Source organism: Neohortaea acidophila (assembly GCF_010093505.1).
Source record: "Neohortaea acidophila strain CBS 113389 unplaced genomic scaffold BDY17scaffold_4, whole genome shotgun sequence".
NCBI classification, from domain to species: Eukaryota; Fungi; Ascomycota; class Dothideomycetes; order Mycosphaerellales; family Teratosphaeriaceae; genus Neohortaea; species Neohortaea acidophila.
This window is the reverse complement of record NW_022985513.1, coordinates 940744-963096: the sequence shown is the minus strand read 5'-3', so window position 1 is coordinate 963096 and position 22353 is coordinate 940744. Positions and strand designations below refer to the sequence as shown.

The window sequence follows — 22353 nt, the reverse complement described above, 5'->3', positions numbered from 1 at the left end:
ACTTATGGCGGGCATGTTAACGTGACTCCGCGCCGCGACGAGCGCCAAGCCATCTCCGCCCAACGTACATCCACCTCACGCCTAACGATATCGAATTTTTATTGATAAACCAAGTTCTGCCCTTAGAGCAATGCTTCGATGACTGATATAACAAATAATTGTACACCCCGTGAAGCGGCATGGGGATCAATACAGGTCGTCGGATGTTCGTATGCTCGGCAGCCTTGCCCACTCGAACCAAGGTGATCTCGAAACACGCAGCCTTTTCGCCGGCCAACAAACGCCGCCGCCGTGTAACCTCACCTCACCTCACACTACCGGCTAAACCTCGCCACGTTATTGTGAATATATAGAGTAAAATTACAGACCAGCGTTCTAACTAAGTCACAACGTTTAACGCGTTCGATCGAATGGTTGGGGAGCTAGATAAGGGGCCGACGTACCGAGCGCCCGACATAGATCTGAGCAGGCCCTAACAACCACGGTATGATTGCAAGTGGCAGCGTGATCCTTAGTTGTAGCCCGGAGCGAGGTGCCATAGTCCGTTCGCGGGCGTTGTAATGCTGCGCTGATTACGCCGAGGGTTGCCTTCTTTTTTTCGTCATCTTTCGAGGTTCGAGACTTGAAAAGGTCGCGCGTTCGATCGAGAGGAGGGTTGCTTATCTTGCTCCTTTGTTGTAACGTCGTGCCGAATGAATGTGCATGATGAGAGGCTGTAATGCGCCACATGCTTGGATTTAGAGTCACGTGATGCTGCCGGCCCGGTCAACGCCGAGCCACGTACATCCACTTTACGTCTGCACTTGCAGCGGTTGGGTGACTGCATCCATTCAACCTTCCCTTCGCACACGTTGTTGGCGAACCCATTATCGCTGACCAGCTGTCCGCCACTACCACAATATGCGGTAACGGCGTCCGAGCTCCCACACACACACAATGTCTCCCCTCGCAAAGGGCCCTTCCACCTCGCCTTTCTTTCCACTCTGCGCCATCTACTCGCCCGCTACTCTGCCCTGATACTCCATTCTCAGAAATCATGGCTGTCAACGTACCATTAATTTGGAGCTACATCTGGAGCGCTCTCTACATCCTCAGCGGCGTATGGTACTTCGTTCCACGAAGCAAGCGTCTCGTCCATCGACTGCGCTGCTCACTGTTTGGCGACCCCGAGCTCCAACGACTGCGAGGCAATCTCGACAATGCCCGAAACTACGATGAGTGGTCGGAAGCAGCTTTTGTGTTGGACCAGTATCTCCCGGGCAATCTGGAGTGGAAATTGAACCCCGTAAGCCCACTATATCACTGGCAACAACTCAAACAGCGGATAGCCAATATCGAAAATGCACTCATTGCAGAGGACTTCAACAGTGCACTTTGTCTTCTCCAATTTGGCCTGGTCCGTGGTCTGGGTAATATCGCGGATGAGAGATTGTACAACCGCGTCTACTCCGGCACCAAGTGGCTCATCAAAGAGTACATGGATGCCATGGCAAATTTGCTGGACAACTTCTTCGAGGGCCACTGGAAGGGCGGCACGCTTCCTCAACAGAGCAAGATGAATTATGCAGAACGCTTTAGGATTGCTTACAGCAAGACAGCATTGGTCCTGCAGGGAGGCAGCATTTTCGGCCTGTATCACATCGGCGTCATGAAGGCTCTTCACGAACGTGACCTCTTACCAAAAGTCATTCTTGGGACTGGCACTGGCGCCTTGATGGCTGTACTTGTCGGCACATGCAAAGACGCCGACCTGCCCAATCTCCTGAACGGACGCATGCTTGACCTTACTGCGTTCGCAGCTCGAGAACGCCAACCGCCCCCCGAATGGTACGATGTCTTCGCCATCTTCTGCAAAAGGCTCAAACGCTTCTACGATTCCGGTTATGTACTTGACAAAGATGCACTTGAGAAATGCGTCCGAGACAATGTCGGCGACATGACTTTTCGAGAAGCACACCAACTCACCGGCCGCATCATCAGCATCTCCATCGAATGCGACAGTCCCGGCACCCCCAATTGCCTCAATTACATCACCACCCCTCACATTCTTCTCCGCACAGCAGCGCTGGCATCAAATGAAAGCGACCCCGACATTGCCCCAGCCATGATCAAGGAAAAGAACTCGCGAGGCGAAATCCGAGACTGGTCTCTGAACGACGAAACGCCTGCCTTCCGCAAGCTCCGCCGCAAACGTCAACGCAGAATGCCAATCAAAGACGACGTCAACGCCCCTCTCCAACGCATCTCTCAGCTCGAAAATGTCAACCACTTCATCATTTCCCAAGCCCGTCCCTACCTCGTCCCATTCCTCGCCCCATCCCTGCACAGATCCAACGGTCCTCGTCAGCACTCCAGCCCGTGGTCCCTCACCTCCCTCAAAGACTGGCTCATCCATGCCATCGGCAAAGATCTCGCCCACCGTATGCACCAAGTCGACCGCATCTGGGGCCTGCCGCGCCGCCTCCGCCGCTTCCTCATCGACGAGCGCGTGCCCTTTCGCTCCCTCACGATGGTGCCGGAAGTGATGCCCAGCGATTTCCTCCGCCTGCTGCGCAATCCGCGCCAAGCGGAGATTGACTATTGGATCAGGCTGGGAGAGAAGTCGGTGTGGCCGTGCGTGGCTGCGTTGAAGGTGCGGTGTGAGATTGAGTTTTCGCTTGAGGAGAGGTATAGGATTGAGAGGCGGCGGCCGCTGCATGAAATATATGCAAACGAAGATGAGGAAGGGCTGCCTAGGAGACGGTGGAGGAGGGTGAGGTCTACGTCGACGGAGTCGACTCCATTCTAAAACGGTCATTCTGTTGGGTAGAAGAAGAAGAAATGAACAACAATCGCTCAATATGGATTCCATGTCTCTAGTTTTCAAACTACCGCCTTTCCTCAATGCCGCTACAACTCCTCCCCACCGCCACCAATCTCCCACATCCCCAAATCCTTCCCCACCGTCCCCTTCTTCGGCCTCCACGGCTTGCCCTCCGCCTTGAGCACCAGCATAGACTTGGCCGTCTTCGCGAAAAACTCCACCAGCTCCCTCATCCTGCCGGCCTGCACAAACACCTCCGCCAGCCCATTCCCAGGCTCCCCACTCGCAACATCTGCGGGCTCCGAGTTCGCAATCACCCCGCTGAGCTCCATGCTGTCCAGCAACGCATCCCTAGTAATCGTCCGACCGGCCGCGTAAAGCACAACAACGTAAGTGATCACCACCTCCGGCACGTACGCAAGGCGGATATACGCCAGATCCTGCGCCTCGACGTCGTCGACGGGGTGTTGGAGGATGCCGTGGAGGAGGGGCTCCATGTTTGCGCTGATGACGTCTTTGGCGTCTTTCAAGGGCCGGGGCACCGTGGCGGGGCGTTTTTCGCCGTCGGCGTATTTGGCTTCTTCGCGGCGGTAGGGGTGGAATGATTGGATGATGGAGACGAGTTGGGAGAGTTCGTGGAAGGTTCGGGATTGGCGTCTCATAAGGGAGATGCGGAGGTCGTCGTCCGAGAGATCGTCTTGAGGAAGCGTGGCTGGCCAGTCCATGGGGTTAATTTTGGCGCCCATTGTCTGCTGTGCTTTGTCCTGGGAGACTTTGTCGTATGGGAAGGCATTCACAATCCTGACCGCGCATGCGAGGCGCCCAGTGACTGGTTCTAGTTAGCAATGCTACTTTCTTCATCCCCATCAAGGACTTACCAAGACACTTTCTCAAAGCTATTGCAAGGGCTTTGAACGTGACCTCCCAACCTCCTTTGAGCAACAGGAACCATTCCAAGGCTCTGATCACAGCGTCGTCACCCTCGACGGCTCCAGTCGGCAAGAATTTCTCGTTGATTCTATATCCGGGATATATCGCCTTCTCGGGAGGCGCCGGTTCGAGGATGGTCAATGGCTTCTCAGCATATTGGCTGGGGAAAGCCATGTCCAAATGCCAGGCCAGTTGTTCCTGCAGGATCGACACAATGTCCATTTGATTCGCTTCCAGAAGCTCAAGGATCTCTGTCCGCTCGCCGGCATCCCTGACGTCTTGCAACACCCGTCCCATGACGAGAATGTACCTCTGGCGTTGCAACTTGGCTGCGTAATTGGGAATGAGAGACCATTTACGCGCCTGCCGCAGCGCTTGGATGTAAGCTACGAGCACGTTCTCATCCTCGAGGAGCTCGTCCCCGTGAAGTGTATTCGGGCTCGAAAAACGATGCACAATGGCCATGTGCGCGACGATTCTCAGCGTCTGAGGGTTGAGTGCGACCTCCGCCTCGCCCCTGGGCGTTCCACCGTTGCTGGCTTCCCGATCACGGAGATATATCATATCCTCCGGCCCTTGGAGAGCAGCTGTCTCCGCAATCGCTGCGCCAACTGTGTGAATCAGGCGAGCCACTTCGTTTTCAAGCAAGAAGCTCTGAATGATTTTCATTGGTTGAGCAGACTCCGAACTGGTGGATGCATTCTTCCTCAAACGCGTGATCAAATCGTTGATAGCGCGCTGTGCGTGTTCGGGATCGAACGCGAAATCCTCCAGTAGGTTCCGACGTGAAGTAGAATGGCGGGCCTTCGCGGGATTGGTGGCGAGCAGGTATTGGTCGAATTGTTGCGTAAGCGCAGCACTGTAGTGAGCGTAGAGGTGATCGTCAAGAGAGTACGCCACCCTTTCCATAGCTTTGACATTGCCACCAATTTGGCCCAGGACAGCAGCCTCGTGGTCCGTCACAGTCCCTGAGCGGGATGCGAGGAGACACATTCGTCTCCAGAGGACGTTGGATGGTGCGGATTTGGCGTCATCAAGCCCTGCACCCATGATAAGAGCTCGCCAACCCTCTCTACGCTCTTCACACCAGGCTGAAATATCCTCGAGCGAGCTTCCGCGGCGCAGCATTTCCCAGCAGGCCACCCAAATTGCGCGTTCGAAATAGGCATCGGGCTTTTCGAGAGTGCGGCTTTGTCGTGCAGGCGCATCCGGGTCGAGGGTCGTGATGAGCAATTCAGTGTTGTCCGAGCGTCTGATCTGAGGTTGAGGCGAGTCTTCGGCGCTGGGCCACATCCTCAACCGCTTCTCGCCTTTGATCTTCTCCCGAGTGTGCATCCAGCCAGACGACCAAAGACCTTTGCCTCTGCCAGCTTTCGCTTCCAGCTCTTCGACAATACCCTGCACATCACTGATCTGATGATCTGCAGTCTGCTCCAACCAGGTTTTGATCATGTATCGCTCTCTTGCCAGGTCATTCTCGATAATGAATCGCTCCCAGAGATCACTTTCAGAAGCATAGCGATGCGGAGGTCCCATGTCCTTGAGGCGCTTCTCATTATGCCCTGCACGTGCGGCTCGCGCCTTTGCTTCGGATGGGTGCAGCTCGAGTAGTATCCTGAAAAGCTCCCAGATATCCGCCTCTTGTTGCCATTGGCGTAATTGCTTGACTTGCTCCGCCTGTCTGGTGGTGAGCGAGCCCAACCCTGTAGACGTGAAAGGCGCAAGGGCGAGAGAAGCAGCAGGAACTGGCGCCTGTTCACTCCATTCCTTCTTCAGCTGAGCTCTCACCTCCTGCTCATGACCTCGCTTGATCTCATGGACCTTCTCTTCGGCAATCGCTTTGAATGCAACCACGACGTCGTGGGCGGGGCCAAAGATACTTGACTCCCGGTCCTTACGGCTGAAGAGATATGTGTCCAGAGTAACGGCGAAAGTTTCGACCTCCTTTCCAATGCGGTCCGCCATTTCGCGTAGCGGATTCATGGCCTCGTCCACATCTGCCGAGTTTCGGATGCGCATGGATTGTCCTACCCCTTCCACATCGTCGTCCGCGTTGGCGTCAAGTTCGTGACGGTCGAGCAGCTCCCAGCTGTCGGAGGGTTCTCTTTGTGTACGCGGTTTGCGGTGCACCTTCTTGAGCCCCTGCGGAGCGGCGACTTGGGGACGTGGTCTTGTCGGAGCCATGCTTGACACGGCTTAGAGGACGGGCGGCAAGACGCGACCGCTGGTCATTCACAAGTGAGGATGCGAGGTCAAGGTTGAACAATCACGGCGTCTCAAAGCTTGATGTGAGGGTTGCGCGCTAGCGCGTTTCGAGCAGCACGATCCCACGTGACACGCCAGACTTCATCCTTTGCCTTCCACTTTCCACGGTTCTACGATAGATCTCCGTCAATCGAGTTTGGCAACAGCAGTGCCTGGAGATTCGAATATGGCCGACAGGCCACTTTGGCTAATCCGGGCCGCTGCTGGTCTGGAGGGACACGGGCTGACATCCATCTTCGTCCCCACGGTCACCGATGTTGATCATCAGCCTCTCGGACGAACACGGCCATGTCGTGGCACTCGAATCCATGTAATCGAGGACTCGGCGGGGACGATCTACCATCAGTTCCAACGCAACTACGACTGCAGCACAGATACAAATCTTCTCGTTGCGAAACGGCTTGGCTCGATAGCCGCGAAGTACGTAGCAGAGCCATTCGATGAAACCTTCTTCGCAGAGGTCGAGCCAGTGGCCAAAGGTGCAATGGATGACCTCGCGTTGAGAGTGCCGGCAACCAGATCGGCAGAAGGCTGCTCCAACCAAGTAAGCTTTGAGGCGCCGGCACGTGAACTCAGCATGGCTGATCATGGATGCAGCTGTCGGAGACGTGGATCAGAGAGTACATTGCCTATCTTGTCGAAAGAAGGATCGTCGAAGCTGAAGCGCTGGACGTCCTCGAGAAAGCGATGCGTCTTGAAAAGCCCAACGCTGCGTGCACGTAGCCCTCAATCAAGACATCTCAAGCCTCCTCAAGACGCCGATGCAGTCGCCGTCTGCGCTCCCTCAGGATCGTGCGCTACGACCTCAATCTCCACCCTCATATCATCTTCGCCCAGGCGCGGCACTCCGACACAAGTCCAGATAGGACGATGATCTGGCATCCATTTCGCAAAATTGCGGACCATTGCCGCCAACGCTTCATTGTTGAGCGGGACGTGATATGAATTGACTCGAAAGACTTGTGACCAACCACGGCCGCCTGCGTCTTTGAGCGTCAATTCGACATTCGAAAACGCCTGATCGATCTGCTCGTTGATCTCTTTGTAGATTTCACCGGTTTCCGGATTCCAGCCGCCTGGGTTTCGTCAGCGTACCGATTACGAAACGAATGGTCTGGTTGGTAGGTGCTCTTGCCTTGGCCAGCGCATTCAATGCGGTCTCCCACTCGCACAGCCTGGCTATAGCGAAACTTTTGGGCCTGACGCTCCCCGAAGCCTTTGTAGGCGTAGTATGTGAGGTGTGACATCGTCAAAGCCTAACTACAGTGCTGTGGATTTGCTTTAATTGTGATCAGTAAGATGTCCATTAATTGTTGAAGCAGCCAAGGACCCTTTCGGTCTGGAATCTCAACTCCGCACCCCTTTGGGTTGACTAAAGATTCCCTCCGCAGTTGGGCAAGCGCGGGGGCCGAGACTCGACACCACACCAACGAACTTAGTGGGTCAGCCGTGGGCGTTCTGGCAGCATGGTCTGTCTATTCTCACTGCGTGAATCGGATGTAGGACTTTCGAATCCTGCGCGACGTAGAGAGGATGCCGGCGTATTGGAGGGAGAAGCATGTCGTATCACACCTTCCATGTCGCCAAAGCCGATGCACAGCCCGACGATTCACAGGCGCGACGCCGCATTTCGACCACTCTCGCATGTCTAGAGTGCCGACGAAGGAAGACCAGGTGTGATGGCGGGCATCCCTGTCAGCAATGCCTCTGGTATAATCATCCCAGATTGTGTAGCTATCCAAAGCAGACACGGAGAGCAGCCTCCACCCGAGCGTATGTCGAGTCTCAGACTACAACCCGCACAGAAAGCATACTGACATGAGAGGAAGCAGCAATGTCGATAGTCTGCAAGCTCGTGTCGAGCTACTGACGGGGGTTTGTTCAAAGCTTTTCCCAGAGCACGATCCCGAGCAATTGGCAACGTTGAGTCGGAAGGAACTCGTGCGCTTGGTGCAACGTCTGGATGCCTCGAGCCCGGCCTCTGATAGCAATGCAACGGCCGCTCTCGCAAGTGCGAGCAGCGGAGCAGGCAATGCCGGCGCTCTACTTGACAATGTAAGCTCCAACGACTTCTCGGAAACCGCACCGCACTCGTCAGCCGGCGCCGAGAGTCTGTCAGCTCTCGAGCAGGCCCCCGAGCGAGATCCTGCTGCGGACGAGGCGCAACGATATGGAAGACACATGTGGACTGTCGCGGACGATGTCAATGCTCTCTCCATCTCGGTCCGCCAAAGGACGTCGTACGTCGGCGTTTCATCCATCAGCGCAGCTCTCGAGGTTATCTTCAAGATCGAGCCGTCGGTCCGGGCTTGGATGGCGCAATATCATACAGAGACATCGAACTCGAGCCGGCGAAATTCGAATTCGCCAAACAGATTGCTACTGGATTTCAATGGTGACCCGACTACATTGCCCCCGGCGGATGTTGGCGAAAGGTACATCGACATGTACTTCATGCGTGTGCATCCTATGATGCCCATGATTGACGAGCAAGAGTTCCGCTATCTCTACCTCTATACCAACCGCAGAGATGCACCCTGGTCGATGCTACTCAATATCGTCCTAGCCTTAGGCTCGCTCGCGGACCCCACCTCAACGAAAGAAGAGCATCTACTGTTCTCGCATCGCGTGCGCGTACAATTCTCGCTCGAGCTTTTCGGAAGTGGTAATCTCTTTGTCCTACAGGCTCTTGGCTTGCTGACCGGGTACTATCTCCACTGGCTGAGCCGTCCAAACGAAGCCAATGCATTGATGGGCGCCGCCCTCCGCATGGCTGTCGCGATGGGGCTGCACCGCGAGTTCAGCAGCCCGCAAAAATCCGGCACGGCCGAGATACCGGTGGAGACGCGACGGCGGACATGGTGGAGTCTGGTCTGTCTCGATACCTGGGCATCTATGAGCACTGGTCGCCCCTCGCTTGGTCGCCTCGGAGCAGCCGTCACCGTCAAGACGCCGCAGATTCCCGAGCAAACGAACAACGCTCAATATCTCGCGTCCATCAAGCTGCTGCCTCTCGTTCACAGCGTCAGGTTCTGCAAACTCGCCACTCATATTCAGGACAAGCTCGCCAGCCAGACGACTCTCGAGACGAGCGAATTAGCCGTCCTTGATGGCGAGCTTGTTCAGTGGCATCGAGAATTACCTCCCATCCTTCTCACTGTCACGAACCCCCCGCCCCCGTCCACAACTACTCCGATATACGGCCAAGAGCCTGTATCCGGGCCCGTCCAAGCATACAGCGACTGCCCGGAACAATTGAGGACACCAAGACTGGTTATGTACTGGTGGTACATGACGCTGCGCGTCCTCGCCCATCGGCCCTTACTACTGGCGAGCGCACTGCGACGCCTACCCTACAACGCATTATCAGAGGAGGAACAGATTGTCGTCGCCAAATGCCGCAAACTCGCGGCGCAGACGATCGAAGACATCAACGTTGCATGCCCGAACGAAGTCATCGCAAATTGGAACGCCGTATGGATGATGTACCAAGCCGTCATGGTGCCCATGGTTTCGCTCTCCCTGCACAACTCCTTGTGGCGCACGTCAGGGGTTCACGCGGCCGCAGAGGAAGAAGTGGAAGCATGGCGGGGACAGATTCACACTGCCATTGCATTCTTCAGTCGCAAGGATCTTTCCCTGTCGCGGAAATGCAAGAATATGCTTCAAAGACTCTGCGACGCTAATTGCAGCCTCGAACACCCCGCCGCTCCGCTGCAGCCTCAATCGTCTATGCCTGTTCCAGCGAGCAATGCTGTCAAAGACAGTCGCAGCACTCAGGCGTTGCCGACGTCTTACGACGACACGGACATGCTGACCAGCGAAATGAATTTGGACGAGTGGCTCCAAACGTATGATGACCCTCTGGATGAATCAATGGCATGGAACGATGCCATATGGAGGCATGAGGCTGAGCAGCCCTTTCAATGACTGATGTATACCCCTTGGAACTCTTCTTCATCTTCCTGAGCACGCATTACAAGGATTTTCGGCCGCGTTGACGATATGGCAGCCGATGATACTGGAGAGGTAAAACGTAAAAAACATGAAAAGCGTCCATTTTGTTCATTGTCTGAAAGAACCCCCGGTACTCTTATCCGTGTTTCGCAAAAAATACTGCCATTCCGATCAACCGGGCATCATACCTTGGCGTCAACAACAGGATTGACCTCAGACGCGATGATGGTGCCTTCAGCATCAATCGCAATCTCACGAGTGGCCAGAGATGCCTTGACAGGGTTGCGCGCCTCAAAGATACGATCGAGCTCCTCCAGCGTGCGCTTGCGAGTTTCAGGCATGACGAAGTAGAAGACGATGGCTTGGATGCCACACCAGATGGTGAAGACGATATACGTCTTCCAGCCAATCTTGGCGAGAGAGATGGGCCAGGCGAATTGGTTGAGCAGGCCACCGGCGTTGACTGCTAGGGAGCTGAAGGCCATTCCTTTGGCACGCATCTCATAGGAAAGGACTTCGACAGGGTAGAGTGCCTGAAGCGGTGTGATGCCGATCGAGAAGCTGGCGCCAAAGAGAAAGATCATGGCGAGAGCAGCCTGGCCGGCAGCCTTGTCCGTGTCGTTGGACGCGGCGAGTCGGGAAGTGGCGATGGTCATGCCGATCCAGACGATGCAGCACCCGGTCATGCTGCCGATCATCAGGGGACGACGACCAACTCGCTCAACAAGCGCGGCTCCGCAGAGGGCGAAGAAGAATTGGAAGCAGGAGTATGCGAGGTTGATGTTGGCATCGGTGATGGAGGAGCGGTAGCCGGCGGTGTGAAGAACGGCGACGAGGAAGTAGGTCAGCGCTCCGTTCCCGGCCCATTGGGCGAAGATGACAAAGGTGCAGTTGCAGGCGATTCGGTAGCGGCTGGCTCGATTGCGGAAGAGAGCGCTGTAGTCCCAGAAGCGTCGATCCTGTGGTGGTGTCGTCAGTACCTGGTGACTTAATCGACTAACGAAGGTGGAATGGTGTATCTTACAGTGCCATTGGTGTTCAAGTATTCCTCGTACTCCGACGTTTGAAGCTGAACCCACGCAGAGTCTACACGGCCTTCTCCGTGCCATTTCGAAAGGGTGGCGATCGCCTTTTCACGCTTGTTGTGTGCGTACAGCCATCGAGGACTCTCGGGGATGAACCATACCAACAGGACGATGAATCCGGGGAAGAACAGCTGCATGCTCGTCAGCTACTTGTGGCCAAGGTATGACAGGAAATATGGTCGGTGGCTTACCTGGAGCCAGACTGGAATCAACCATGATCGATTGCCGGTCAAGGTTAGAGCGCCGCGGACGGCACCGCTGGCGAGTATGCTCCCAACGAACCAGAAGGTATTGCAATAGGCGGTTACGACACCGCGCCATGCCGGATGGGCGGTTTCAACGACGTATATCGGGCCGGCAGAGGCGATAATTGACACACCGAAGCCGAGGAGGAAACGGCCTCCTTTGAGCTGGGCATCCGCTCCACCGAAAACCGAGGTGCCATTGATGATGGTTCCGAAGATGATGATCCATGCCCCTATGGCCAAGCCGACTCTTCGTCCCCATGTATCGACGGCGGGTCCCACGAAGGGTAGGGCACACACGCCTCCAATTTGGTACATGGCGGAGTTGATGGCGGCCCATTCGCCGCTGGCCGATCCGCCGAAGAAGGTCAGGAACTGGTTGTTGGCCAGAAGTCCGTTGAACAGAGAACCCTAAATCGCGTATTGTCAGCCGTAGTCACCAAGTTACAAGCTTTAAGGCTCATTTTCATGCGAACTAACGTCAAATCCATTCACAGTTTGGGCAAAACAACCCAAGAGGAGACAGCCAAGGAGGGCAATGGTTCTGGCGGTAAGCCGAGGTGGCTCTTTGATCAAGGCTTCAGCGTAGGCATCACTGCCCGTGATGGTCTTGACATCGACCACTCGTTCCTTGTCGGGCAACTAGCGACACCAGTTAGCTGGAAGGGAACGGCTCAGTGTCGTGCAACGACTCACGCGATCCAATTGTTCTGCCACAGCAGCGGACTTGACATCGGCAAGGGCTGACATGACGCTGGATGGTTAGGGTATACTTGTTGCTTGGGTGTCCTACGAATGAATGAAGGGTGGAATCGAAGCAGGCTGGTGGTTGATCTGTCGGTCTCAACGGGGATCAGGAGGAACGGAGAGAGTTGATGATGGGATGGGATGGGGGTCCGCATGGGATGAATAAATAGAGCCGTCGACAACGAGGCAATCCATATTGGGGACGCTCCAGATGCGTGAGATGTATCCAAGAAGTGCCCGAGAAGCCACGCGAGGTAGCACAATGGCGGAGGACATGGCCAACTAGCCCGATTCGACACGGAGGTGTGGTGTGCGTGTGGAGAGGAAGGCGGAGAAGGCGGGTGAGGTGGGGTCGAGCGGCGAGGCTGTCCCCAAACAGGCACGGGTGGCGGCCGCAAGGCCGCTTCTCCGTGCCCGAAACAGCTAGCGCCGTCTCTCCAACGCGCCCGGGCCACGTAGTGGCATCCTCGCTGGACACGGAGATGGCATCGTTTGGACTGTGTGTGGAAGACACGCCTTTCTCCGATCGTCGGGCTCCACTTGCACGATCTCGAATGTTCATTAAAAGAGCCCCCGATGCGTCCCTCGCGACGCTTCCACTTTAACGCCGAGCATGACCACGAAAATGCGCTCACACGAACTCACGGACGACTGGCAGTTTAGGCAAGCGGATGCTGGCGAATGGCTCCCCGTCAAGAGAGTGCCCACGAATGTGCACCTGGACTTGATTGACAACCATGTGTAAATGCCTCTCTCACTCTATGCCCTCCCTGAACAAATCACTAAAGCGGTGGCAGCATTGATGATCCATTTTTCGCCTTCAACGAGCTGAAGTGTCAATGGGTCGGCGAGGCGACATGGGTCTATCGGTTGGCTCTCCCCGATATCAGCCAACTCGGTAGTCACTCCACGCATGTCCTGGCATTCGATGGGCTGGATACTTTCGCAATCGTCAGGCTCAACGGCAAGGAGATCCTCAGGAGCGATAACATGTGGATCATGCACCGCGTCGACATCACTAAACACCTTCACTCTTCCAACAATGGTAACTTCCTAGAGATCGAGTTTGCACCAGCGCTTGTCGAGGCACGTCGCATCAAAGACGCCCATCCAAAACACCGATGGGTCGGCTTCAACGGCGAAATGTCCCGTCTTGCCGTTCGGAAGGCGCAGTATCACTGGGGTTGGGACTGGGGCCCAGTTCTCATGACATGTGGCCCGTGGAGGGCGGTGCGATTGGAGTCTTACACAGCTCGAATCGACGACATCCGTGTCGACTATGAGCTAAGTCCCGACCTACGGAAAGCCACTGGAACTATACGGGTAAAGACTGAAGCGGCGAAGGGCATGACTGTCAGTTTCAATGTCAAGTTGAACGGCGCCGAGGTGTTTGCCGAAAGAACATGCATCGATCACGACGGGCAGGCCAGCGTAGAATTCTATGTGGACCAGCCCAAGCTCTGGTATCCTCACGGCTATGGCGCACAGCCGCTGTACGATTTGCGTGCCACCCTTCTGCACAATGGCCAAGAGCAACATTCAGTGTCCCGAAGGACTGGACTCCGGCGCGCTGAGCTAGTTCAAGAGCCCGACGAGTCGGGAAAGTCATTCTACTTCCGCATCAACAATATTGATGTGTTCTGCGGTGGTTCAAACTGGATCCCTGCCGATAGCTTCACCCCCCGAGTGACATCCGAAAAGCTCCGCGGCTGGCTGCAGATGATGGTCGACGGTTACCAAACGATGATTCGCAACTGGGGCGGCGGCAACTGGGAGGAAGACGAGTTCTACGATCTCTGCGACGAGCTCGGCGTGCTCGTGTGGCAGGACTTCATGTTTGGGTGCGGCAACTATCCTGCTTTCCCCGAGATCCTGTCCTCCATCGAGCGTGAGTCGGTGTGTCAGATGAAACGCCTGCGCCATCATCCGTCGCTTGTGATATATGCTGGAAACAACGAGGACTATCAAGTGCAAGAATCCTATGGCCTGACATACGACTACGAAGACAAATGCCCGGAGAGCTGGCTAAAGACTGATTTCCCCGCCCGGTACATTTACGAAAAGGTATGCGGACCCTTGTGTCACTTGCAAAGTCATTATGCTGACTGAGGGAATCAAAGTTACTGCCAGAAGTTGTTGCTGCACACTGCCCTCACGTAGTGTACCACCCCGGCTCGCCGTGGGGCGATGGCAAGATCTCCTCTGATCCCACGGTGGGCGACATGCATCAGTGGAACGTGTGGCATGGTACCCAAGAGAAGTACCAAATCTTCGACACGCTGGGAGGTCGATTCAACAGCGAGTTCGGCATGGAGGCCTTCCCACACATCGACACAATCCGATCCTTCGTTGATGATATTTCCAAGATCAACCCTCAGAGTCAGATAATCGACTTCCACAATAAAGCCGACGGCCACGAGCGCAGGATCGCAACGTACCTGGTCGAGAACTTCCGGCTTCAGACGGACTTTAAGAAATACATCCATCTCACGCAGTTGAGCCAGGCCGAGGCACTGATGTTCGGCTATCGTGGCTGGCGCCATCAATGGGGTGGCAAGGTCCGTCACTGCGGTGGTGCGCTCGTGTGGCAGCTCAATGACTGCTGGCCAACCATCTCCTGGGCGATCGTCGACTACTATCAACGTAAGAAGCCAGCCTACTACGCCATGCGACGAGTGCTCGCTCCTATAGCTGTTGCAGTGAAGCGCGAGCACCACGACTGGAGTGTAGTCCACGCTCACCCCGCCAAAAGTAGCACCTACCAGTGCTGGGTCTCAAGCTCGAGACTGGTCGATGTCGAGGCTACAGTGGAGCTACGCTTCATCAGTATCCAAACGGGCAAGGAGATCAAAGAACGAATAACGAAGAAACAGGTCACAATTGCAGCGAATCACTCGACCGAGATTTGCGAGGGCGTGATCGACCACGAGCACGAAGAGCCGCACGTCTTAGCCGCGCGGATATGGATCGGCGACGAGGTCGTTGCGCGAGACGTGGACTGGCCTCAACCTTTGAAATACCTCGATTTCTGCGATCGAGGAGTCAAAGTCAAGCGGAAAGGAAACGAGGTCACCGTCACTGCCGAGAAGCCGACTAAAGGCCTGGTTTTTGAAGAGCGAGAGGGACTGTTGATCAGCGACAGTGCCATTGATGTCGTCCCTGGCGATGAACAGGTTCTGACGGTGCGGGGGTTGGGGCCTGAGGATAAGGATTTGGACTGGCTGTATCTGGGAGCGCCATAGAGTTGCATTTCGTTAACTCGCATAGAAGCCGGCATATACAGAGTCTACTCGTTGTTTGTTGACTCGGACAAAGATGTATTTGAAGTGCGCTCAGATGGAACGAGCTACCTTCCTATTCTGGATGCGCTGCAAACAAGGCTGCGTGCTCCGAGTGAACATTTCTTCAGTTTCGTGTCTGTCACGCATTCTCCCTGTCTTTCCCCGCAAATCGGCCTTGACGACTGCACCTGCATACTATTTGGAAAGTCCGCGGGCAGGACGGCAAGTCGTGGTCGCTACGAAACGATCGGCGTAGCGAAGGCTAGCTTAGGCGATTCGAATTCAATCTTCCGCATCCAGCACGGAAGGATCTACACTTCCCAATCCGACTGATCAACAAAGGCCTCCCCTACTTCATGCTCGCAGTTCAGCAACATGCTCGTCTGCTAGACATCCCGCCATGCTGCTTTGCAATGCTCTTCTGTTCGCGGCGGTGGCTTGTGCCGCGAAGTCCACCTCGACGAAGAACCAATACGTGACTCGCAACGGATCCCAGCTTCTGCTCAACGGGAAGCCATGGACAGCATCGGGAGGGAATGTATATTGGCTCGGCATCGACCAGAACGTCGTGCCACCAGCCGGACAGCCTTATGCGCCACCCGCCTCATACCCAACCCAAGGCCGGATTACCGAGATCATGAGCACGCTCGTGACAATGGGTGCTCATGCTTTCCGCTCCACCACCATGGGCGTCTCCGTCGGCTATCCGCTATCACTTGAACCAGAACTGGGTCAGTGGAATGATCAGGCTTTCGACACGATCGACTGGGCCGTCTACCAAGCTGGATTGCATGGCCTGCGCCTCTTTGCACCATTGATCGACAACTACGACTACTATCACGGCGGCAAGTTTGTATTCCTCCGCTGGTTCGGCATCGACATCTCCAGTTCAGCCACGCCGCTCAGTCCTCTAGTCATGGAATTCTACAACAACCAGACCATAGTTGATGCTTTCAAAACTTACATCGAGCATCTCCTCGCCCACAAAAACCAATACACCAATCTCACCTACGCCGAAGACCCCACCATTTTCGCCTACGAAACAGGCAACGAGCTCGGCGGTCCAGTGTTCGGCGACATGGACGTGCCCCCGGCCTGGACGGATGAAATATGCTCCTACATCAAGCAACTCGCGCCCAAGAAGCTGTGCATCGACGGCACCTACGGCATCAACAAAACGCACCTGACGATCGACAGCGTGGACATCATGAGCGACCACTTCTACCCGCCCAACATCGCCAAACTCAATTCCGACATTGCGCTTGCGGGAGGCGCGAACAAGGCCTACATCGCGGGCGAATACGACTGGACGGGCAACGTGCGCAGCGCGGCACCGCTGCAATCCTGGTTCGGTGTCACGCAGAACAACACGAATGTTGTCGCGGGCGATTTGTTCTGGAGTCTGTTCATGCACGATGTGCCGAATTGCTCGGTGTATGTGGACCATGACGATGGATTTACGATGCATTATGGCGACCCGAATAATACTGCGCATAACAACACGCAGATTCGAACCGTCAGGAAGCATTTATTCGAGCTGCAGGGGAAGCAGATTGGAAATAGTTTCCCGCCGGTACAGTGTCCTTGATTGGCGTCGGTGGCATTAGGGTGCGAAACTGTTCGATTTAGGGCAATATGCCACCAATATGGCGATGTGGTACTGACCAGTGTTTTGTGCCATATTCCTCGAGGTATGAAGTTAGTAGGCCTGTCAAAGACAAAGTAGATCAGTCCAGACATTCGCGTGCATAGAGTGAGAAAGGCTGAGGTGTTGCGGCCTGAGGCATCTTCAAACTTGCAGGGTCCACGGCGTCACTCCTTTCCACCCTTACCACATCATCCCAATGAAACTTGCGCCTTGCTTAATTCCTCCCCTTCTCCTCCTCAAAATGATCCCGCGGTGACAGACTCCATGCTACCGTCGTCGCTTCGTCACGATGGCCCCGCCTCCCACCGCGCCATCCCCATCCTCCTGCTCGCGTGCTCCATCATCGCACACATAGGCACCCCGACCCAACACTCCCTCTTCACAAGCGCCATTGCATGGATCCTGCTCTGTGCATACACCTCGCTCACAACGAGTCGCCACACTGCATCAATAGACGGATCAATACGGAGACAGTCATGGCTGGCTGGCGGCTTGTTGGCGCTGGCGCAACTCTGCTCGAGGGTGGTGGATGATACTGCGCTCTGGTGGGCGAACGGCCTGCTGCCCTGCTTCGCATACTGCCTACTCCGGAGCGATGTCTTTGGCCTGGACGCGAGCACCGCATCTCCTCCCCCGAGTCCTGGCAGGCCCAGAGCACTCGCTGTCTCCGGCTCCATGGTCGCGCTGGCCATACTAACCACCTCCGCCGTGTTCGCAACCTACATCACCGCTCAAGACTACACCACATTCCCCTTGGGCCTCTCGTCTGCTGCATTGCAAGTGCTGGCCTTTGCGTGCATAGAAAAAGCGAGCATAGAGGCGCAAAGTAGTCGACGGGGGAATGTCATTTACTCGGCCAACGGGCTGCTATCTCAATCGGTCAAGAGCTCTAGCTCCAGCAACGATGCAGCAGCGGTCCTCATTCGCGACATTTCTACATCCGCAGCCGTGGCGATCACCTTGGCTGCTATTCTGGAGACTCTCACATCTGGCGCGCCAGGGTATCTAGGTCTTTTCGGCCATGTAATGGGCCAGCAGTGGCTTTTGCATCAGGGCGCTCTGGGATTTCTCTTGTCGATTCTGCTGATTGGCGTGCATTTACTTATGTTTTGGGCTTTGTTGATGATGGTGAGTATTCGGACTCCGTCATTCAATATTCACATTTCCAGCTGACATTCTGCCCTAACCAGATCCAACGCAATGGCACCCTTGCAACGTCCTTTGTTCCTCTCATCGCCGCAGTTGTCTCTCAGCTCTCGGTCGATTTCTCCTTCAGCCGTCTCTGGTTCGCTGCACTTTGCGCAGCTACAGTCTTCAGCTTCTTCGATACCTCCGACCTAACCTCAGGCGAGGCGAGAAAGGGCATGCGCTACCAGCGGATACTGACGCTCATCGCCGCTCTGTCTTTCGCGTTCTCCGCCGTTCTTTATTACTCGGGAGCTGGGAAACCTGCGTTCACAACCCAGAAAGGCTTCTCGGATGTCTTGCAGCCCCTGCCACCCGCAACGCCTTTGGCACCAATGGAGCTACACGATACTCGCTCGCATCCCATTGCACAACTCATCGCAGAAGCCGATGTGTCATGGCAGCAAAAACTCCAAGGCCAATCTCAGACTCTTGATGCGGCAGTCGCGGAGTACAGACGTCGCTACAACATCCCGCCCCCACCTCATTTCGACAAATGGTTTGAGTTTGCAAGGGCAAGAAATGTACAGATGATTGACGAGTACGACACCGTCTACAAGACCATGTTGCCGTTCTGGGGCATCTCGCCGGCGACCATCAGAGCAAGAGCCCGAGAAGCCATCGGCTTCCAAGGCAACTTTCTCATGGGCTTGGCCCTGAGGGATGGGAAACCGGCGGTAGTACATGGCGGAGAGGAATGGCTGCAGCAGGCCGCTGTTGGCATGATCCAAAATTTTGTGCAATACTTGCCCGATATGGATCTGGCATTCAACATCCACGACGAGCCGCGTGTCATCGTCCCTCATGACGACCTATCCCGTCTGGTCTCCATTGCACTGGACGAAAATATGCCCGCTATCCTGAAGACCAGCGGACTACGGAATGCATTTTCCGGCCGTCCAGCGGACGTGAATGATGGCCAGAGCTTTGCTGAAAGCAAAACGACTCGATTCAACACATACGCTCATCAACCCGTCTGGGATCCTGCCCGGCTCTCTTGCGCTCCCGATACCCCCGCCCGAACGCTCGATGAGGCGTTCGCAACCGACAATCTTACCTCCTACGCCTTGGGAGAACTTGGGTTCGTCTACAACCAGACGGCATTCAACGACATCTGCAACTCCCCCTCATTCTCCAAGACCTTTGGCTTTTTCGATCGACCGAACGCAGTCAACTTTGCGCATCTCCTATACCCGATTTTCAGCCAGAGCAAGGTCAGCAGCTTCAACGACATCTTGTACCCCAGTCCGTGGTACTGGTATGGCAAGGTCAAGTACGAAGAATCGCGCGACATCACGTGGAAAGCCAAGACGCCTACCCTGCTCTGGCGCGGTAGCACGACCGGAGGCTTCAGCCGAAACGGTGGCTGGCGACGCCAACATCGCCAGCACATGGTGACGAAACTCAACGCCCTCGACGACGCAAAGATCCTGCAGCGCACCGAAACGCCCGGCGGAGAAAGCGAATACCACGTCAAATCCGTGCCGCGCAAAGACTACCAAAACCGCATGAACGTCCACTTCTCCCACATCGGGCAATGCGACAAGGAAGACTGCGACGCGCAGCGGGAGTTCTTCGACATCCAGGGCGGCGTCGACCAGCAGGACCACTGGAAGTGGCGCTACCTGCTCGACCTGGACGGCAACGCCTTCTCCGGCCGCTTCTACGCCTTCCTCAAGTCGAAGAGCCTCGTGCTCAAAATGGCCGTGTTCCGCGAGTGGCATCAGGAATGGCTTCGGCCATGGGTGCATTACGTGCCGTTGAGTCTGCGGGGCGACGAGGTGTTGGAGAGCGTGCGGTATTTCTCCGCGACCGGCGAGGGGGGGGAGGAGTTGGGGGCCAGGCTGGCGGAGCAGGGGAGTGAGTGGGCGCACAAAGTGCTGCGGAATGAGGATTTTGAGGTGTGGTTCTTCCGGGTGTTGTTGGAGTGAGTGTACATTGCGCGTCTCATGATGTGGACTTTTGCTGACTGCTGCATAGGTATGGGCGTGTCATCGATGACAACCGATCAGAGATCGGATATGGTGGGCCGTGATCGTGCATAGAGTATCAACATGTGTACAAAAATTTGATGGTGCGAGCATTTAAAGTACCTACTTCTGCGCCACCGCCGCCGCATCTTTCTGCTGCTGCAACAACCCCTTCAACGTAATCGGCGCATCCTCGCGATCCATCACAACCTCCACCATCTTCAGCTTCGGCTCCTCCCCGTCCTCCTCCGCCATCACCTTCTCCAACTCGTCCCACGTTTCCGCGCGATACGTGGAAGCACGGTAGCCTCCTTCGCCACCTTGACCCTCATTCGCCCCGAAAAACGCCGGCGCCTGCAGGTACTTCCACCTTGCAATGTCATTATACCCCTGATTCCAACCGTGCAAGCACCGCTCAATCGTGTACCCATCATTATTGATCAAAACGAGCAGGACATTCAGTTTCTCCCTAATGATCGTGCTCAATTCCTGCACCGTCATCTGGAAGCTGCCGTCTCCGATAAGAAGGACGGTGCGCGGTTGATGCGCTGCCGACCAGCGGCCTGCGGCGTGGAGTTCGCGCTGCGCGAGCCCTGCGCCCTGCGTGGCGGGCAGCATGTAGCCTATGGAGAGCCAGGTGGTGGGTTTGAGGAGCAGAGAGTGAGGCGGGAGTTTGAAGTCGCGGCAGCCGTGGCCTGCGGTGCCGGTTTCGGCGAGGATGACCTGTTGGGCATTGTGAGTGTTGTGCTAAATGTAGCTTTGAGTGGAGGGGCAAGATTGGAAGCAACGTACATCACCTGATCGGAGGTATTTGTCAAAGAACTTGTAGAAGTGGTCCTGCGTGAGAGGTGCACTCCCCGGCGGTGAGGGAATGCCATTTTTCTCTCCGTTCAGTACCACCTCTTCCGGAGACTTGGTCATCTTCGAAGGATCCAACTTCGCAAGTAGCGCAGAGAGGAATTGCTTCGCCGGCAGATCCCTGAACGTCTGCCCATCCACCTGCACACTCGTCTGCATGAAGTGCACGCTGATCTTAGCGTCCGGCACGCTCGAGTAGCCGTAGCTATTGGTATTACTGAAATGGGGTCCAAAGCACAAAATGAGATCCCGCCCTTTCACAAAATCCTTGTCGTGCTGGCTGGCGGCGCTCCCTTTCCAAATGCCGCGGAAGTTGGGCAGAGACTCGTCGATGCAGCTTTTGCCGAAGATGGTTGTCCATGTTGACCAGTGAGTGATCGTGCTGAGCTGCTGGAGCTCGGTCAGGATGCCGTATGCTCGGCTCTCGCCGTCCACGAGGATCATAGGACGTTGGCTGGAATAGATGCGATCGAGAACCGTTGCGAGCGCTGTTTCAGCATCTACCGATGGTGGTAGGGACCTCGGTAGCTCAATGCTCGTCTGCAGAGGTGTGGCGTCGATTCGGATGCCCACCACATCAGCGGGCAGCGCGAGATAGACCGGACGGCTGTGGATGAGGCATTGCTGGAGGGTGGAATCAATGAGCTGCGCGCAGGTACGCGGGTCGCTCAGCTCCGCTTGCGCAACGGTGATGTGTCTATACATGAGAGCGAAGCGTTGAAAGTCGCCATCGGCAAAGGTGTGGTGGACCTTTGCCCTCTCCTGCTGGGATTTCCGGGCGGGCGTGCCGACGATGTGCACGACGGGTGCGAGTTCGGCGTATGCGCCGGCGATGCCGTTGATGGCGCTCAGCTCGCCGACCCCTGTAGAGTGACGTTAGTTTTGCTTGTTTAGTAGGTCCAATTGATTAATCGCGCGGAGACATGAATGTACCAAACGTTGTTATGAGCGCTGAGAGACCTTTCAGCCTCGCATAGCCATCGGAAGCATACGCGGCGTTTAGCTCGTTCGCATTCCCTACCCAGTGCAGTCCATTCGGCTCAACGTAGTCCAATAATGACAAGTTGTAGTCTCCCGGCACCTGGACCTGTCAATGTACATTCTTTGCCAGCGGGAAGAGAGTGGTGTCAACCCACCCCGTGTACCGATTCGACATTGAGCTGCCTCAGCCTCGTAAACAGGTAATCTGCGACAGTGATTGTGGAAGGCATCTTGGGATCTCTCAGTGCAGTCTGAACGCATCAAAGCGTGTTTCTGAAAACTCTCGATGTACTTTTCGTCGAATGTAACCACGAATCGTCGTCTGAACAAGACGGGTTGAAGTAACGCGGACCAAATCCGGAAAGCATTCCGCCAACGCCGACTTCACTCCGCCTACT

The 22353-nt window shown here is 55.6% G+C and overlaps 10 protein-coding genes across 10 annotated transcripts; 6 read left to right on the top strand and 4 right to left on the bottom strand.

Annotated features, from left to right (window-relative positions):
- Positions 1 to 823: 823 nt before the first annotated feature.
- Positions 824 to 2830, top strand: BDY17DRAFT_295328 (acyl transferase/acyl hydrolase/lysophospholipase). Its single transcript, XM_033733276.1, has one exon. The coding sequence runs from the start codon at positions 1037 to 1039 to the stop codon at positions 2786 to 2788; it is 1752 nt and encodes a 583-aa protein (XP_033590838.1). The 5' UTR covers positions 824 to 1036; the 3' UTR covers positions 2789 to 2830.
- An 8-nt stretch (positions 2831 to 2838) lies between these two features.
- On the bottom strand, positions 2839 to 6007 carry BDY17DRAFT_125037 (107-domain-containing protein). The gene is made up of 2 exons (XM_033729350.1): positions 3682 to 6007; positions 2839 to 3632 (listed from the first exon to the last, which is right to left on the bottom strand). The coding sequence occupies exons 1-2, from the start codon at positions 5915 to 5917 to the stop codon at positions 2890 to 2892; spliced, it is 2979 nt and encodes a 992-aa protein (XP_033590837.1). The 5' UTR covers positions 5918 to 6007; the 3' UTR covers positions 2839 to 2889.
- A 157-nt stretch (positions 6008 to 6164) lies between these two features.
- On the top strand, positions 6165 to 6721 carry BDY17DRAFT_323133 (uncharacterized protein; the record flags this gene model as incomplete). Its single annotated transcript, XM_033736953.1, has 2 exons — positions 6165 to 6542; positions 6596 to 6721. 2 exons carry the CDS (start codon positions 6165 to 6167, stop codon positions 6719 to 6721), a joined length of 504 nt encoding a protein of 167 aa, XP_033590836.1.
- Positions 6722 to 6748: 27 nt separating this feature from the next.
- On the bottom strand, positions 6749 to 7245 carry BDY17DRAFT_316224 (endoribonuclease L-PSP; the record flags this gene model as incomplete). The annotated part of the gene is made up of 2 exons (XM_033735994.1): positions 6749 to 7074; positions 7134 to 7245. The coding sequence occupies 2 exons, from the start codon at positions 7243 to 7245 to the stop codon at positions 6749 to 6751; spliced, it is 438 nt and encodes a 145-aa protein (XP_033590835.1).
- A 122-nt stretch (positions 7246 to 7367) lies between these two features.
- BDY17DRAFT_124992 (fungal-specific transcription factor domain-containing protein) lies at positions 7368 to 10033 on the top strand. Its single transcript, XM_033729349.1, has 2 exons — positions 7368 to 7771; positions 7828 to 10033. The coding sequence occupies exons 1-2, from the start codon at positions 7557 to 7559 to the stop codon at positions 9926 to 9928; spliced, it is 2316 nt and encodes a 771-aa protein (XP_033590834.1). The 5' UTR covers positions 7368 to 7556; the 3' UTR covers positions 9929 to 10033.
- A 104-nt stretch (positions 10034 to 10137) lies between these two features.
- BDY17DRAFT_316222 (general substrate transporter) lies at positions 10138 to 12035 on the bottom strand (the record flags this gene model as incomplete). Its single annotated transcript, XM_033735993.1, has 5 exons — positions 10138 to 10914; positions 10980 to 11171; positions 11232 to 11696; positions 11766 to 11927; positions 11982 to 12035. 5 exons carry the CDS (start codon positions 12033 to 12035, stop codon positions 10138 to 10140), a joined length of 1650 nt encoding a protein of 549 aa, XP_033590833.1.
- Positions 12036 to 12540: 505 nt separating this feature from the next.
- Positions 12541 to 15469, top strand: BDY17DRAFT_295318 (putative beta-mannosidase). Its single transcript, XM_033733275.1, has 3 exons — positions 12541 to 12773; positions 12830 to 14096; positions 14153 to 15469. Exons 1-3 carry the CDS (start codon positions 12646 to 12648, stop codon positions 15272 to 15274), a joined length of 2517 nt encoding a protein of 838 aa, XP_033590832.1. The 5' UTR covers positions 12541 to 12645; the 3' UTR covers positions 15275 to 15469.
- Positions 15470 to 15500: 31 nt separating this feature from the next.
- On the top strand, positions 15501 to 17119 carry BDY17DRAFT_295316 (glycoside hydrolase superfamily). The gene has a single exon (XM_033733274.1). The coding sequence runs from the start codon at positions 15714 to 15716 to the stop codon at positions 16899 to 16901; it is 1188 nt and encodes a 395-aa protein (XP_033590831.1). The 5' UTR covers positions 15501 to 15713; the 3' UTR covers positions 16902 to 17119.
- Positions 17120 to 17225: 106 nt separating this feature from the next.
- Positions 17226 to 20181, top strand: BDY17DRAFT_248441 (uncharacterized protein; the record flags this gene model as incomplete). Its single annotated transcript, XM_033730912.1, has 3 exons — positions 17226 to 18089; positions 18152 to 20073; positions 20127 to 20181. 3 exons carry the CDS (start codon positions 17226 to 17228, stop codon positions 20179 to 20181), a joined length of 2841 nt encoding a protein of 946 aa, XP_033590830.1.
- BDY17DRAFT_124948 (thiamine diphosphate-binding protein) lies at positions 20069 to 22248 on the bottom strand. Its single transcript, XM_033729348.1, has 4 exons — positions 22111 to 22248; positions 21908 to 22055; positions 20909 to 21837; positions 20069 to 20839 (listed from the first exon to the last, which is right to left on the bottom strand). The coding sequence occupies exons 1-4, from the start codon at positions 22183 to 22185 to the stop codon at positions 20240 to 20242; spliced, it is 1752 nt and encodes a 583-aa protein (XP_033590829.1). The 5' UTR covers positions 22186 to 22248; the 3' UTR covers positions 20069 to 20239.
- Between the last annotated feature and the right edge of the window lie 105 nt (positions 22249 to 22353).

Excerpts from the sequence above, each read along its gene's own strand:
- BDY17DRAFT_125037 (XM_033729350.1), bottom strand. The coding sequence starts at position 5,917 with ATGGCTCCGACAAGACCACGTCCCCAAGTCGCCGCTCCGCAGGGGCTC. Across the intron at positions 3,633-3,681 it reads AGCTTTGAGAAAGTGTCTTG|TCACTGGGCGCCTCGCATGC; the intron begins GTAAGTCCTTGA and ends AACTAGAACCAG.
- BDY17DRAFT_295318 (XM_033733275.1), top strand. The coding sequence starts at position 12,646 with ATGACCACGAAAATGCGCTCACACGAACTCACGGACGACTGGCAGTTT. Across the intron at positions 12,774-12,829 it reads GACTTGATTGACAACCATGT|CATTGATGATCCATTTTTCG; the intron begins GTAAATGCCTCT and ends AAGCGGTGGCAG. Across the intron at positions 14,097-14,152 it reads CCCGGTACATTTACGAAAAG|TTACTGCCAGAAGTTGTTGC; the intron begins GTATGCGGACCC and ends AGGGAATCAAAG.
- BDY17DRAFT_295316 (XM_033733274.1), top strand. The coding sequence starts at position 15,714 with ATGCTGCTTTGCAATGCTCTTCTGTTCGCGGCGGTGGCTTGTGCCGCG.
- BDY17DRAFT_124992 (XM_033729349.1), top strand. The coding sequence starts at position 7,557 with ATGTCGTATCACACCTTCCATGTCGCCAAAGCCGATGCACAGCCCGAC. Across the intron at positions 7,772-7,827 it reads AGAGCAGCCTCCACCCGAGC|CAGCAATGTCGATAGTCTGC; the intron begins GTATGTCGAGTC and ends CATGAGAGGAAG.
- BDY17DRAFT_124948 (XM_033729348.1), bottom strand. The coding sequence starts at position 22,185 with ATGCCTTCCACAATCACTGTCGCAGATTACCTGTTTACGAGGCTGAGG. Across the intron at positions 22,056-22,110 it reads ATGTCGAATCGGTACACGGG|GTGCCGGGAGACTACAACTT; the intron begins GTGGGTTGACAC and ends TGACAGGTCCAG. Across the intron at positions 21,838-21,907 it reads AGCGCTCATAACAACGTTTG|GGGTCGGCGAGCTGAGCGCC; the intron begins GTACATTCATGT and ends GTCACTCTACAG.
- BDY17DRAFT_295328 (XM_033733276.1), top strand. The coding sequence starts at position 1,037 with ATGGCTGTCAACGTACCATTAATTTGGAGCTACATCTGGAGCGCTCTC.